This window comes from Parasteatoda tepidariorum, chromosome 12 (assembly GCF_982258835.1).
Source record: "Parasteatoda tepidariorum strain Cologne lab strain chromosome 12, Ptep-v5.0, whole genome shotgun sequence".
Lineage (NCBI taxonomy): Eukaryota > Metazoa > Arthropoda > Arachnida > Araneae > Theridiidae > Parasteatoda > Parasteatoda tepidariorum.
Window position 1 is genome coordinate 34,760,603 of NC_141766.1, and position 15,276 is coordinate 34,775,878.

The 15,276-nt window shown below is 35.4% G+C and overlaps 2 protein-coding genes across 2 annotated transcripts; one reads left to right on the forward strand and one right to left on the reverse strand.

Annotated features, from left to right (window-relative positions):
* Positions 1-4,197: 4,197 nt before the first annotated feature.
* LOC147801010 (uncharacterized) lies at positions 4,198-5,285 on the forward strand. Its single transcript, XM_087155723.1, has one exon. The coding sequence runs from the start codon at positions 4,455-4,457 to the stop codon at positions 5,283-5,285; it is 831 nt and encodes a 276-aa protein (XP_087011849.1). The 5' UTR covers positions 4,198-4,454.
* Positions 5,286-8,814: 3,529 nt separating this feature from the next.
* On the reverse strand, positions 8,815-9,669 carry LOC147801011 (uncharacterized). Its single transcript, XM_087155724.1, has one exon. It carries the CDS (start codon positions 9,667-9,669, stop codon positions 8,815-8,817), a length of 855 nt encoding a protein of 284 aa, XP_087011850.1.
* Positions 9,670-15,276: the final 5,607 nt, after the last annotated feature.

Sequence of the window (15,276 nt, forward strand, 5' to 3'; positions counted from 1 at the left end):
ATTTACTTAAAGATTTATTTAGGTGAGTTGGACATCTGAATACGTCTCTTGTATGCTATTGTTTTCAATTATTAAAACAGGTTTTACATCATATATAAAATTGTACTCACTGAAAACGATGGTCAAATGAGGACTATAGGGGAACAATATCAAAGTTTTATTTTGGATCTTTTAATTCTTGCATCTGATGGAGTTACTGGATTTACTATAAATTCCAAATATATGTTCATTAATTTTTAAAATCCTGCAGCTTTTTCCGTGTAGGAAGATCAAAAATTAATTTATTGCTATAAAATAAATAATTCAATGGGAAAAAATTTTGATTTTGTTATTATTATTTCTATACACACGCGAATTTAGTTGATTTCCAAAAAAATATTAAATTTACCCTTTGAGCTAAAGCGCTATTTTATCAATCTAATAAAGCGAGTTAAGTAATTTTATTCACGCAGTTTCTTAGGAATAAAAAGTAAATAAAGGAAGGAACGTAAGAATCCAATTTCATCCAACTTAACTTTTCTCTATTAATTTTTCATTCATAAAACTTTCACTTAAGATTTTCTGCACCAAACAAAAAATACAAATTTAGGTCTAAGAAACTATGAATACATTTTTTAAAATTATTATTGTAAAAAAGAAATTCCAGTTTCTCAGAACATCAGTCTCTTTTTAAAAAATATAAAAATTTGAGATTTTTTTATAAAAAATCTTCAAAAAAATCTGCTAGTATAGGTCCACTTTCTTTCAATTTTTCTACAACTTTTCTTTTCCGGAGTCTTAGCCTTAGTGTCGCCATCTATACTTATAAGATGCTAATATTTGATATAAATAAAAAGGAATAAATTGTAAATAATATTTTTAAAGTCAATGTTTATAAGAACGTTTTATTACATCTTCGGATTTATTAGAAATTTTAAGTACAATATATGCGCCATAAATAATAAAACACTGCGTCTAATTACACTTTTAGTGCAATTAACTGTTGGTTGTTCTGAGTTAACAATTAACTGTTAGTTGTTCTGAGAAATCTAATGTAATTTTTTTTAAAATTTAATTTCAAGAAAATCTCTTATTGAATCAATGTTACATTTCATATACATAGGTTGCATTATTGTCAGTTAATTACTAAGCTTTTACTTTTTTCTAATAAATGTTATTTAGTTACCCTTGTAGCCAAACGCGTTTACTTAACATTTATCGCGTTTACTTAACATTACAACAACTACTGATCAGTAGTTGAAATTCGTTGTTTGTAGTTTGTTTTTTTTTTAAATGAAAAGCTGATAGAAATGTTTTAAAACGCTGAAATTCGAACTATAAAGGAACGCATTGATTCAGCGTGGAGAGCGGTTACCTAAAAAAAGTGTCTTGTGTATCGAATTATGAATTTATTTTCATCTTTTCTTTTTTTTTTTTCATCGAAGAGCTTCATAACAATTGTCATTAAAGATCTTCTTTAACATTTTTTCATATATTTATATATTTTTTATTAAAGAGTAATATGGGATTTCTTATGATATAGTATTTCCCATATTTTTTTACAGTGCTTTTCTCCATTGTCCTTTTTTTTTTAAATTTTCAAATTTTCAATCATTGTTAGGAAAAAACAATAGGCACTTAGAAATGTATTTCTATTAATTTTGATTGAAAATGCTAGATTAATTGAGTAGAGGAAATCTGAACTATACGAAAGCAGGAAAATTGATAGCGAGTGCCTGCAACTTTAGTTTTCAGGTACTGTTTTTTTTTTCTCTGAATCTGGTAAAAATTTTTATTCATATAAATTTAAAAAAAAAAAAAAAGAAAGTTGTAGAGTAAAATAATTACTCTCGAAACTGTGTCCAGAAAATAACGTAAATATTAAAATTATATTAAAGTGATAAAGATAAATAAATAAAAAAATAACAAAAATGTCCTACGTAGTTATAAAATTCAAATAAATTTCCTAATATATAAAACTTAATATTGAAAATATAATATACTTATTTTTATCATATATTTAATGTATTTTATTGTTATTAAAATGTGAACATTTCAAATAAATAAAATTTAATATTTATAAATTAAAAAATATTAAATTAAAAATTCTGAAAAATATTAAAACATTTTTCAAAAAAAATTATCAGTGTTATTTTTATAAGTATTTAAATTATCCTGAAGAAATAATTATTGTAACTTGTATTAAATTTTGCAAATCTTCGAAATTTAAAAAAATAAAAAAAATGTGAATCTTTTAATCTGAATTCTTTTTATTTAATAATTGAATAAATATTTCTTCATAAACAAATGAAATGTCATGCTAATATTAATTTTTATAACATTTTTAACCGTTTAAACTCCAAACTAAGAAAGGATAAATCAAATAACAGAAATGTGATAAAATAACTACAAAAGATCTAAAGATTAAAAAAAAAAAAAAAAAAAAAAAAAAACTGAATGAAAAAATTTTAAATACGTTTTTAATAATGTTCTATTTTTGGAACACTAGCGCTGACAGGTTGACCTGAAAATTCAAAATTTTAGTAGTCATTGGACGGCGGACTTTAATTTAGTAATCACTTTTTTCTTAAACCTAATGAGTCTGAAACCGATATCGAATTCTTGGACATAGATGGCGGCACTGGAAAACAAGAACAATCGCAGCCCTCTGCCGTAACAGGCATACGCCAGCAACAACAAGTACATCTCTTTCGTTTTATAGCCACTTTTTGCTGTTGTTGTTGTTAATTTACGTCGCACTAGAGCTGCACAATGGGCTATTGGCGACGGTCTGGGAAACATCCCGGAGGATGATCCGAAGACATGCCATCACAATTTTGATCCTCTGCGAAGGGGATGGCACCCCCTAGCCACTTTTTGCAAACTTTTATTTCTTTATTTTTTTGCTTAGATTAAATTCTAGTTTTTTTTTCTGAAAATTATATTAGAAATAATCTATAGCTATAAAAAGCTAATTCAACGATAAAAATAATATTAATATCTGACAGAATGTTAGACGTACCGAATCATTTGAAAACATTCGAAGAGGAGAAATTCATTAAATGTATGAATACATTACAACTTTGAAATATGTGAATTGTTAAAGAACTCTCCTTTCACATGAATCTTTATATTACTGGATTCCGGAGGATCAAAATTTTGAATGGAGGCACTTAACATTTTGATGAAAGTTCTGTTTTTCAGAGTCTTTCAACATTGATGTACTTTTAATTTTTTTCATTTTAGGATTTTCAAAAAAAAAAAATAATAATAGTAATAATAATTAAAAAAAAATTACGACCGATTGTTTATTTAATTGAAGTCTCCACTCTTTTTGTTGACTCGCCACATGGCGAATGGTTATTTTCAGGTCTATTTACAGGAGTTTTTTTTTTTACTGACGGTAGTCGCTTCAGCTATGTTCCAGTTCATATTTTTTGTCAGAACAGAATGGTATCCACTTAGAAGTTCAAAAAATTATAATATATAATTTTTAGAAATATATACTGACCGGGATAGCCTGGGTGGTAGGGCACTGGATCCATGTCCGAGAATTCCTTGGTTTGAACACCGCTGGCCGAAGACTCCCCGTGTAGTAAAATGGTGAGTGATTCACGTTAAATCTCTCGAGTCGCAAAGTCCTCCATGTTCCCATAACAAATCAATACCTCTGGGGTAGTGAATTGAAGATTGATCGCTCTCTGATTCAGGTCAAAAATTACGATCTGCGGATGAATGTATGAATGGGTCCGCTCTATAAACAGGCGTGACGTATGGGTGTGGCAGAAATCGAATTCTTCGCCATAGATGGCGCCACTGGAAAACGAGAACAATCGCACCCCTCTGCCTTAACAGGCATACGAAGAGAGAGAGAGAAATATATGTTACGAGATTAAACCTTTTTAAAGCATAAAAAGATTATACATTGACGAGATATTCTACATTTTCTTCAGGAGTAGTTTAGGAGATTTGTCTGGAGGAGCACAATTCACTCGTTCAAGATACTTTTAAAAAATTGCTTCGTTTTTTTAATTCAATTGTCTCATCAAATTTTCCTTTCGTATTCGACTTTATAACTGGGTTTTCACTTTTCTTTATTCAATTAGCACACGACTCTGATATTGATTTTCTACTTCATCTGCTGGCCAGAATAGCCTGGTTGGTAGAACTCTAGACTAACGTTCGTGAGAACGGGAGTCCGAGTCCAGCATGCCAAAGACTGTGGCATCAGCCAGATTAACTGTAACTGTGTATCAACTGTTAAGTTTTAGTTTCAGTTTACATTTATGTTTAGTTTCAGTTTGTGTTTGTGTATCTCGTTAAGTTGTTATTAAATGTGTTTGCGAGATGCTAGATCCTGCTCGTTTATTTAATATGTACTGAAATAATACATAACAACACATGGTGGCAGCGGTAAAAGAAAACAAATTAACGCAGTAAGTTTTGACTCTCCTTCGATATTCTGAAATTACATCATGACATCAGCTCCTGCATATCATATAACGCCGCCAGAATCATTTCCTTTTTCGATTCCCTCGGAATGGCCTAAATGGAAGCAAAGATTTCTACGTTTCCGAACTGCTTCTGGACTAATAACAAAAACAGAAGAGGAACAAGTGGATGCTCTCATATACGTCATGGGCGATAAAGCCGAGGACATATTTCTTTCGCTCAGTATATCGGAAGAGGATAAAAAGAAATTCCAGGAGGTTTTGAATAGTTTCGACACTCACTTTGTTGTTAAACGAAACATAATATTCGAACGAGCTCAGTTCAATCGGCGAATTCAAAAAGAAGGTGAGTCTGTCAATGATTTTATTACTGCTTTATATGCTCTTGCTGACAAGTGTGAATATGGTAATCTACATGACGAATTGCTTCGTGACCGTATAGTTGTTGGTATTAAAGATCAAACTTTAAGCGAAAAATTACAACTTGATTCTGAACTTACCCTGCAAACTGCAATTGACAAAGTACGTCTTTCGGAATCAGTTAAGAAACAACAATCACTACTAGTTGAAAATTCTACAGTTAATGCTATTAGTCAAAAGAAGAAATATAATAAAACAACTAATGCAGACAAAAGTAATTTTCATGATTCGAAAAGTAAATATCAAGATTCGAAGACTAATTATCAGCGAAAAAATTGCAAATGGTGCGGTAAACAGCCACATGAAAAAAGAAACTGCCCAGCAAAGGACTCAAATTGCAGAAAATGCAAGAAAAGAGGACATTGGGATAATGTTTGTTTATCTACTATTAAAAGAGTTTCAGTGCGCGTGGTTAGGCCACATGCACTGAGATAAATTAAAGTAAAATAATTTACGTTTTCGCTAAAAAGAAAAGAAATAATTAATGAATAAATAAAACATTGTAAAATTAAAATGCCAGCCATAAAATAACAATTAACAACATTTAATAAAAAATAAGAAGATTAAATAAATGCTACATAAAAAGCCTGGCCGAAAATGCCAGGAGAAGAAAACACTGCACATGCACTGCGCTGGAGGAAAACAGTCACTGTACTGCAGGGAGAGAAAAAACTGTTCTGCTTGGGTTGTCATAACTAATAGAGGAACTCGCCAAATGGGAGAGCGGGTTCCCAGAAAATGTTCGCTAATCGCTACACTGGCGCAGGTCGCTGCACACTCCCTCCGCAGTAACATTGCTAATGTTTATATCGATGAGGTGGCCTTACAGATCTTCCTGTACGTGTTGTGTTTGATGGTGGTGCTGTGACAGTCTGTTTAACCACCTTTAGTCGTACAGACTTACCTGTACTCGTCTTGTTTGTACTCATTGGTGGTACTGGAACAGTCTCTTTATTCACCGTTGTCTCGACTGGAGAAAAGCCAGTATTGTTGGTACTCATGTAGACCGGCTTCAAACGGTCGATGGAAATGGTCTGTTGGATCCCTTTGATTCTCACATCAAAAGTTTTGTCCTTCTTAAGCAGAACTTCAAAGGGACCGTCATATGGAGCCTGCAACGGCTTTCGTACACCATCATGGCGCACGAAGACATGGGTACAGTCTTTCAGATGCGGATGGACAAAAGCAGATCTACCAGCGTGTCTAGAAGTGGGCACTGGTCTCATTCTTTCGAAATGGGTTTTCAGGTCTTGGATGAATTGTTTGGGGAAAACTTCAACAGGTGACGGAGTAAAAAGTTCTCCAGGTAATCTCAGTGATTTCCCATACACTAGTTCTGCAGTTGTTGTTTTTATATCCTCCTTGAACACGGCTCTGAACCCTAGCAGGATTGTAGGCAAGGCTGTGGACCATTGGTCAGTACCATAAGCTTTCAGCGCAGCCTTCAGTGGTCGATGGAACTCCTCGATCAGGCCATTTGCCTGAGGGTGATAAGGTGAGGTCCTGATACGTTGGATACCAAGTAGCTGTGAGAGCGCTTTAAACAATGCACTTTCAAATTGGCGTCCCTGGTCTGTCGTGACACGAGCTGGACATCCAAATCTAGAAATCCAGTGACTATAAAAGTGTTGAGCGACCGTCTGTGCAGTGATATCTGAAATTGGCACAGCTTCTGGCCAACGCGTAAACCTGTCTATCATAGTTAAGCAATAATTATTACCATTTGATGGTGGGAGTGGACCTATGATATCAATATGTACGTGATCAAATCTCTGTGATTGGTCTTTGAAATCACCTAAAGGGGCTTTTGTGTGTCGAATTATTTTTGATTTTTGACACGGTATGCAGTGTCTAGCCCATGTTGTGCAATCTTTTCCTATAGAAGGCCAGACAAATCTTGCGCGAATTAATTTTGAAGTTCCACGTATTCCTGGGTGTGATATATTATGTAACGAATCAAAAACTTGTTTTCGAAATTGTTTGGGAATATACGGTCTCGTTCGATTGTTGCTAACGTCACAATAAAGGGGATGCGAGCAATTAGGTAACGATATCTTTTTTAATTGTAAACCCTGAGAATTTTCAATTAATTGTTTCAATTCGGGGTCGTTATCTTGCGAAAGAGCGATTTCGTCATAATCAATTGGAGAAGGCAATGTGATAACATTTATTCGAGAAAGGGCGTCGGCAGTGATATTTTCGGATCCTTTTATATGAAGGATGTTGGTAGTGAACTGCGAAATGAAATCCAGTTGTCTACATTGCCTAGGAGAACCTTTGTCGGAGCGTTGTTGAAACGCATACGTTAGCGGCTTGTGGTCCGTTAGGATTAAAAAACTTCTACCCTCCAGCATATGTCGGAAGTGTTTAATCGCGCTGTATGCTGCGAGTAATTCACGATCGTATGCACTATATTTGCATTCGGTAGGTGAAAGTTTTCGTGAAAAGAAAGAAAGTGGTTGCATTTTATTTGAAACATTCTGAAGCAAGACTCCACCTATAGCATAATCGGAGGCGTCGACTTGCAATATTAAATCGGCATCCGCTTTAGGATGAGCTAAGAGAGTAGCGTTTGCTAACAATTCTTTACATTTTTCAAATTCCCCTAATGCTTCATCGCTCCAGTTGATTTCTCTTTTGTCGTTACGTTTGGAACCTTTCAAATAATTGTTAAGATTGCTTTGAAAATGCGCAATACGAGGTAAAAATCGTCGAAAATAATTCAAAAGGCCTAAAAATCGTCTTAAATCCCTAACAGTTTTAGGACATGGATAGTTAATTATGGGTTCAACTTTTTCGGGCAATGGTTTCGTACCGTCTTTTGAAATTAGATGACTTAAAAATGAGAGTTCAGGTACTCCAAAAACGCATTTAGATGTTTGTATCGTTAAACCATATTTATTTAACTGTTCAAATACTGCTCTTACATGCTTTTTATGCTGTTCATTATTTTCGCTAAAAATTAAAATATCGTCTAAATAGACATAACAAAATGAAAAATCACCCAGAATTTCGTTCATAAATCGCTGGAAAGTCTGTGCGGCTCCACAGAGGCCAAAATTTAAACGAGGAAATTCAAAAAGTCCGAAAGGTGTACAAACAGCAGTTTTTTGGATATGATCGGGGTGTACGGGAACATTAAAGTAGGCACGAACTATATCAAGTTTTGTAAAGATCGTGCTACCGTCAAGAGCGTTAGAAAAATCTTGTATATGTGGAATCGGATAACGATCAGGTACCGTTTGAGCATTTAATCTGCGATAGTCCCCAACCGGACGAATACTGCCTGAACTTTTTGAAACCACATGAAGTGGTGAAGAACAAGGAGATTTTGATGGTTGGCAAATGCCTTGATCCATCATGAACTGAAATTCTTTTTTTACTGCTTCATACATTTTAGGGTTTAGTCGTCGTGGTTTGCTGTGAACAGGCGGACCGGTTGTTTCAATGAAATGTACTGTACTATGTTTTATTGGCTTTACTCCGGCTGTTAATTTCGTTAATTCGGGATATTCCGCAAGCATTTCATGATAAAATGAGTCACCGGAGATAAGTTTAACAGAAAAATAATTTTGAGAATTTGAAACTATTCCCGGTAGCGAAAATTTAGTGATGTTATCTATTAACTTCTGTCTCTTAAGGTCTATTAAAAGATCAAAATTTTGTAGGAAATCTGCTCCTATTATAGGGATGGGTACGTTGGCTATCAAAAATTTCCAAGTAAAATTTCGCCTAAGACCTAAATCTACAGTTAACAATTTCGCTCCATATGTATTAATTTTAGTATCATTAGCAGCAAACAATTGAAGAGGATCAGGTTTTAAGTTTTTTTGATGTTTGGGAGGGGGAATACAAGAGACATCGGAACCCGAGTCAATTAAAAATTTTAGATGAGTTTTTTTGTCATACACGTGCAAACGACAGGAGCGTGCGACTGTCGCCGAGAAATTTCGATCGACAGCCGCTATTGCAAGTTTTCCTGACCGGTAGTTTTTGGAAAGGAGCAGGGTTCACGACATTTGTGTGCTTTTTTACCGAATCGCGAGTGATAAAAACAGTATTCGCCCTCACGCTCGGTAGATCGGCTGCGGGAGGGAAAACGGTTTCGGGAAGAGCTCCGGCGATAATGGGGTTTGTTTACCCCCCGCGACATTCTTTCAACCTGTTTGCTTAAAGCAGCTATCTCATTTTTAAGCTCCTGAATTTCGTTTAATGAGGAAAAGGAATTATTATTGTGATATTTGTCCTGTTTGAGGGTTTGCTGCACCGCGAACACACCACTGTTAGATGGCGTGGCTCTTACTTCTGAAATTTTGTCTGCCATCTCCGCCAACTTGTCTAGAGATTCGGAACTTATTGACAAAATGGCTTGCATTTCTGAGGGCAGTCGCTGGAGCCAAAGAGTTTTTAGAAAATCATCAGTAATGGATCTCCCGCCTAATTCCCTCATTTTACGCAGCAGATGGGAAGGTTTATCGTTTCCTAAATGCATCTCTGAAATAAGCCGACGTATTTGTTCGTTCGTTGAATCTGAAAATTCTGCGATTAATCGTTTTTTAAGTGTATCGTACTTGTCAGTGACAGGAGGTTCCAATAAAATATCCGATACCGCGGCTAAGGTTTCTGGGTCGATTGCAGCAATTAAGTAGTTGTACTTTGTAACATCTTTAGTTATTTTCGCGAGCTCAAAATTGCTTTCTATTTGCATGAACCATATTTTGATTCTGTTTTTCCATAGCGGGGGAAGTTTCACTGACACGTGGGATACCTGAGATTCTATGGCTACAGCATTATCGTTCTGATTATCGGTCTCGGGCATATTGATTAAATTTGTTAAAAGAAATACGATAAGGGAATCCTAACAAATGCACTATCAATAATACAATAATAAAATATGTCAGTAATACGACAATAAGGGGAAAATAACTTTAAAATAATATTTAAAAATAGTAAAATTTAACTAAATAACTTTTAGAATATTTTAAAGAAGCAAATGACCAATCACAGAGTTCTAAGAAAAGTTTGATCACATACCTTGATTTTGCTGAGTTGAAACCACGTGGAAATCCCATTGGAGAAAAAAAAAATTAGCAAAATAAATTCGCGAAATATTAAAAATTTTGAAGAGCAATTATAAGAAAAAATTACATGGCTGGTCTTTGCACATTTTAGGAGATTAAAATAGATTAAGTTCGTTAAGCCGGGTCACCAGTTCAGTGCGCGTGGTTAGGCCACATGCACTGAGATAAATTAAAGTAAAATAATTTACGTTTTCGCTAAAAAGAAAAGAAATAATTAATGAATAAATAAAACATTGTAAAATTAAAATGCCAGCCATAAAATAACAATTAACAACATTTAATAAAAAATAAGAAGATTAAATAAATGCTACATAAAAAGCCTGGCCGAAAATGCCAGGAGAAGAAAACACTGCACATGCACTGCGCTGGAGGAAAACAGTCACTGTACTGCAGGGAGAGAAAAAACTGTTCTGCTTGGGTTGTCATAACTAATAGAGGAACTCGCCAAATGGGAGAGCGGGTTCCCAGAAAATGTTCGCTAATCGCTACACTGGCGCAGGTCGCTGCAGAGTCAATGAACTTTGTGATGCTGGTTTTGTAGGACTAGTGGGAAGTACACAAAACACAGATGAGTGGGTTGTTCCTGTTAAAATACTAGGAAAATGCATCCAATTTAAAATTGATAGTGGTGCAGACTATTCTGTTATTCCAAGCAGTATTGCCTCCACAGTACTCAAACAAGCAGAACTAAAAAGTACAGATAAAGTGATTTTTGGCCCTGATAAAACACCCTTGAAGTTAATGGGAAAACTGCTTGAAAATGTTGAATATAATGGAAAAAAGTGCTTAGAAGAAATTTATGTTATAGAAGGACTCCAAACATGTTTATTTGGAAAACCTGCCATAAAATTTTTTGGACTTGGTCCCAATATCCAATCTCAATCTGTGCTCAACATTACAAGTTTTAATCCTTTTCATGAATTTCCTTCGTTATTTCAAGGACTTGGCTTACTGAAAGGAAGTTACCATGTTGAACTTAGTAGTGATGTTAAACCATACGCTCTAACTTCTCCACGTCGAATTCCAATACCGCTTCTGGAGAAAACTAAACTAGAAATACAGAGAATGCAAGAATTAAATGTTATTCAGAAGGTAGAAAAACCTACTGATTGGTGTTCTCCTGCAGTGGTAGTACGAAAAAAAGATGGAAGTGTGCGAATATGTGTCGACTTGACGACACTCAATAGAAGCATCAAAAGAGAATGGCACCCATTGCCAACAACAGAATACAATTTATCACTTTTGGCTGGGGCGAAAATCTTTTCGAAATTAGATGCAAACTCTGGGTTTTGGCAAATTCCTCTTGATGAAGAATCTTCATATCTCACAACATTCATCACACCCTTTGGCAGATTTCGTTTCTTACGTCTACCATTCGGAATATCATCTGCTCCAGAACATTTTCAACGTAGAATGTCACAAGCTTTAGAAGGTCTTCCTGGTATTATATGTCACATGGATGATATACTCGTCTGGGGTTCAAATCAAAAAGAGCATGATGAACGTCTAACATCTACTTTAATCCGTCTGAAAGAAACGGGAATCACTCTTAATAAACAAAAATGCTGTTTCTCTGTTAAATCTATAAAATATCTTGGTCATGTCATTGATGACTCAGGAATACACCCAGATCAGGACAAAGTAAAAGCCACACAAAATTTCAGAAGCCCAACAAACAAAACTGAACTGAAACAGCTACTTGGAATGGCAAATTATTTAGCAAGATTTATTCCTCGATTTTCAGATATTATGGCGCCTTTGATTTCTATGTTATCCACAAAGAATAAATTTGTTTGGAATTCTCCTCAGGAAACCGCACTAAAAAAGTTAAAAGACATGTTGCTATCTGAACCTATACTTACCATCTATGACCCAAACAAACAATCAATTGTTACAGCCGATGCTTCTTCTTATGGATTAGGAGCCACACTGTATCAGAAGCATGATTCTACAATCAAGGTGGTAGCTTATGCATCCAGAACTCTAACTCCTACTGAACAACGTTATGCTCAGATAGAAAAAGAAGCCCTTGCACTTACATGGGCATGCGAAAAATTTTCCAATTATCTAATGGGTACCAAGTTTCAAGTTTCTTTTGGAGACAGATCATAAACCTCTTGTCCCAATACTTGCTAGAAAATCTTTGGATGATTTAACACCTCGCCTACAACGTCTCAAAATGAGGCTCATGAGATATTCTTTTGATGTTTTCCACACTCCTGGGAAAAATCTTTGCGTAGCAGATGCACTATCTAGAGCACCACATCAACAAGAAACTCCAAATCTGGAATTGGAAGAGGAAGTTGAAGCTTTTATCAATCAAGTTTTAGAATCTGTTCCGATGTCTTCAGAGAGACTTTCCCAGATAAAACTAGAACAAGAGACTGACTCAGCATGCAATATGTTGATCAATTACGCTTCTCAAGGTTGGCCGGAGAAAAACCAGATAGTACCATCCTGTTTACCCTTTTGGCCTCTAAGATATGATATCTCCATACAGAATGGCTTGTTAATGAGAGGAAACCAAATAATCGTGCCAAATAGGCTACGACAAGAAATATTGGGCAAAATCCATGAAGGGCATATGGGAATTAATAAATGTCGAGCTTTAGCGAATTCAGCAGTATACTGGCCTGGCATCAGTAAACAAATAGAGGAATTAGTTCGGGACTGTCCTTCATGTATACAGGAAGCTAAAAACTGTTCTGAACCTTTGAAACCAACTAGTTTTCCTCAGAGACCATGGGAAATTGTAGCTATGGACTTATTTAAACTCCATGCAGAATGGTATTTATTAGTTACAGATTTTTACTCACGTTATCCAGAAGTGGCAAAACTGGATAGTTTAACATCAAAAGAAGTAATTTTACACTGTAAATCAATTTTTGCCAGACATGGAATTCCAAATGTTGTAAGATCAGATAATGGACCAGAGTTTGAAGTTACTAGAACAGCAGAGTTTCAAAACTTGGCAAAAGTATACGGTTTTAAGCACATTACTTCAAGTCCAAGATATCCTCAAAGCAACGGTTTTGTTGAAGCAGCAGTGAAGATAATTAAATTAAGATTCAAAAAGTCTAAAGATCCTTACTTGGCTTTATTGAGTTATCGGACAACACCTTTAAAGAACGGCTACAGTCCTGCTGAATTGTTGATGGGGCGTCGACTACAGTCAACCTTACCTTTAGCAATTTCACTACTTCAACCAAAGCTAATAGAGAAGGAGATACTGGAAGAAAAAGAAGAGAAAAGAATAGAAAGACAGAAAAAGGATTATGATCGGAGGCACAATGCTCATGAATTGAAACCAATACATCCGGGTGACAAGATATGGATAACTGATAGGAAGGCTGTTGGAACTGTACAGAGAAAAGCAGAATCACCAAGGTCATACTTTGTTAAAGAAGGCAAACAAGTGCTTCGACGGAATAGGAAACATTTGATTCCAGGATCTAAACTACAGATTCCACCGCTAAACGATGATTTAGAGGAAGCTCTTTCAGAAAGAGATAACAGATGGAGCTTACCAGAAATAACGGATCCAGATCCTACAGTGTTAACTCAGAAGAAGGATGTTTGTATCTTCAAAAACTGTTGTGACTCGCTCTGGAAGAATTGTGAAAGCTCCCAATAGACTAAATATTTAAAGGGGGGAGATGTGGCATCAGCCAGATTAACTGTAACTGTGTATCAACTGTTAAGTTTTAGTTTCAGTTTACATTTATGTTTAGTTTCAGTTTGTGTTTGTGTATCTCGTTAAGTTGTTATTAAATGTGTTTGCGAGATGCTAGATCCTGCTCGTTTATTTAATATGTACTGAAATAATACATAACAACACAAAGACTCTCCGCTTAGTAAACGGTGACTGTTGTCCATTGTCCATGTCTTCCACGTTCTCCTAACAAATTATACTTCTGAAGGTACTGAATGGGAGATTGATCGTTCTCTGGTTCAGGTTAAACTTACGATCTGTGGATGGATGCATGAATGGATCCGTCTTATAAACAGGTGTGAGGTATGATGTGGCAGAAGTCGAATTCTTGACCATCGATGGCCCCACTGGAAGAGAAGAAAAATCTCACACCTTGCCTTAATGGTCTACAACAACAACAACAATAACAACTTCATCTGCTTTAGTATTAATTACAAAAAGAATATTTTACAGACACTGAGCGGAATGACAGCATCTAAGTTATTTTCAGCTAGATTTTCCGTATCAATTAAAACTCCTAGTTCAACAGGGCTTGTTCAACAAGCTAGTTCAACAACTGACAAACATCTACATTTGTTGTTGTTGTTGTTGTTGATTTACGTCGCACTAGAGCTGCACAATGGGCTATTGGCGACGGTCTGGGAAACATCCCTGAGGATGATCCGAAGACATGCCATCACAATTTTGATCCTCTGCAGAGGGGATGGCACCCCCGCTTCGGTAGCCCAACGACCTGCGCGCGAAGTCGAGCACTTTACGGTAGCACAGTTTAACGAGGACCAATACCGCACACCCTCGGTCCCTACGCAGACTGATCCAAGTGGGTCACCCACCCGCACACTGACCGCAGCCAGTGATGCTTGACTTCGGTGATTTGATGAGAACCGTGTCTTAACGATCAGTCCACTGCGGGGCATCTACATTTTCCAAATCTGAAAAAGTTTCTAGCATTATCAGCCATTGTTTGTTGTATCGATATGAATTAAAGATGGGGCTAAGGGCAAGCAAAACTTGCAAATCAGCCAAATTAAAAAAGCACACTTTTCTTTAATTTATTTAGAAGCAACGAATTTTTCGCCGAAATAATATAAATCACAAAAATTAGAAAGGAATAAATATCAATACGAAGAATCAATTCAATACCACTTTTGGGAACACATTGAAAAACCCTTGATGTTAAATTTCACTTTTGTAAAATAGCACACAAAAAAGCGTAATATCACCATCGCCATATCACTCTATTATCTAGCCGCTGGTAAACTCTGGTTTCTGATCTTCATAGTCAAAAGAAGTTGAACTTAGACACATTCATCCCCCCTTTTCTATTCGAACATAACTATTTATCTTGAGTAAGTGTCATAATACCAACTGAATAAAATGCATTCAACTTAACTCATCGAATAACATAGAGCTCTTGAAACGCCAATGTTCCAAAAATGGAACATTTGGTTACATTTTGACTTTCAAATTTTTCAAATTTCAAATTTAACGCCCAATGGAGGGTAGTATTACCCTTTTAACAGATTGTAATATTGCAGTCGCATTACAAAAATTGGAATTTTGGTGAATTATATTACAAGCGAGAGTTAAATTTACAAACTATGTAAAATTTCAAAAATTTATTAAAAATCAA

Excerpts from the sequence above, each read along its gene's own strand:
- LOC147801010 (XM_087155723.1), top strand. The coding sequence starts at position 4,455 with ATGACATCAGCTCCTGCATATCATATAACGCCGCCAGAATCATTTCCT.
- LOC147801011 (XM_087155724.1), bottom strand. The coding sequence starts at position 9,669 with ATGCCCGAGACCGATAATCAGAACGATAATGCTGTAGCCATAGAATCT.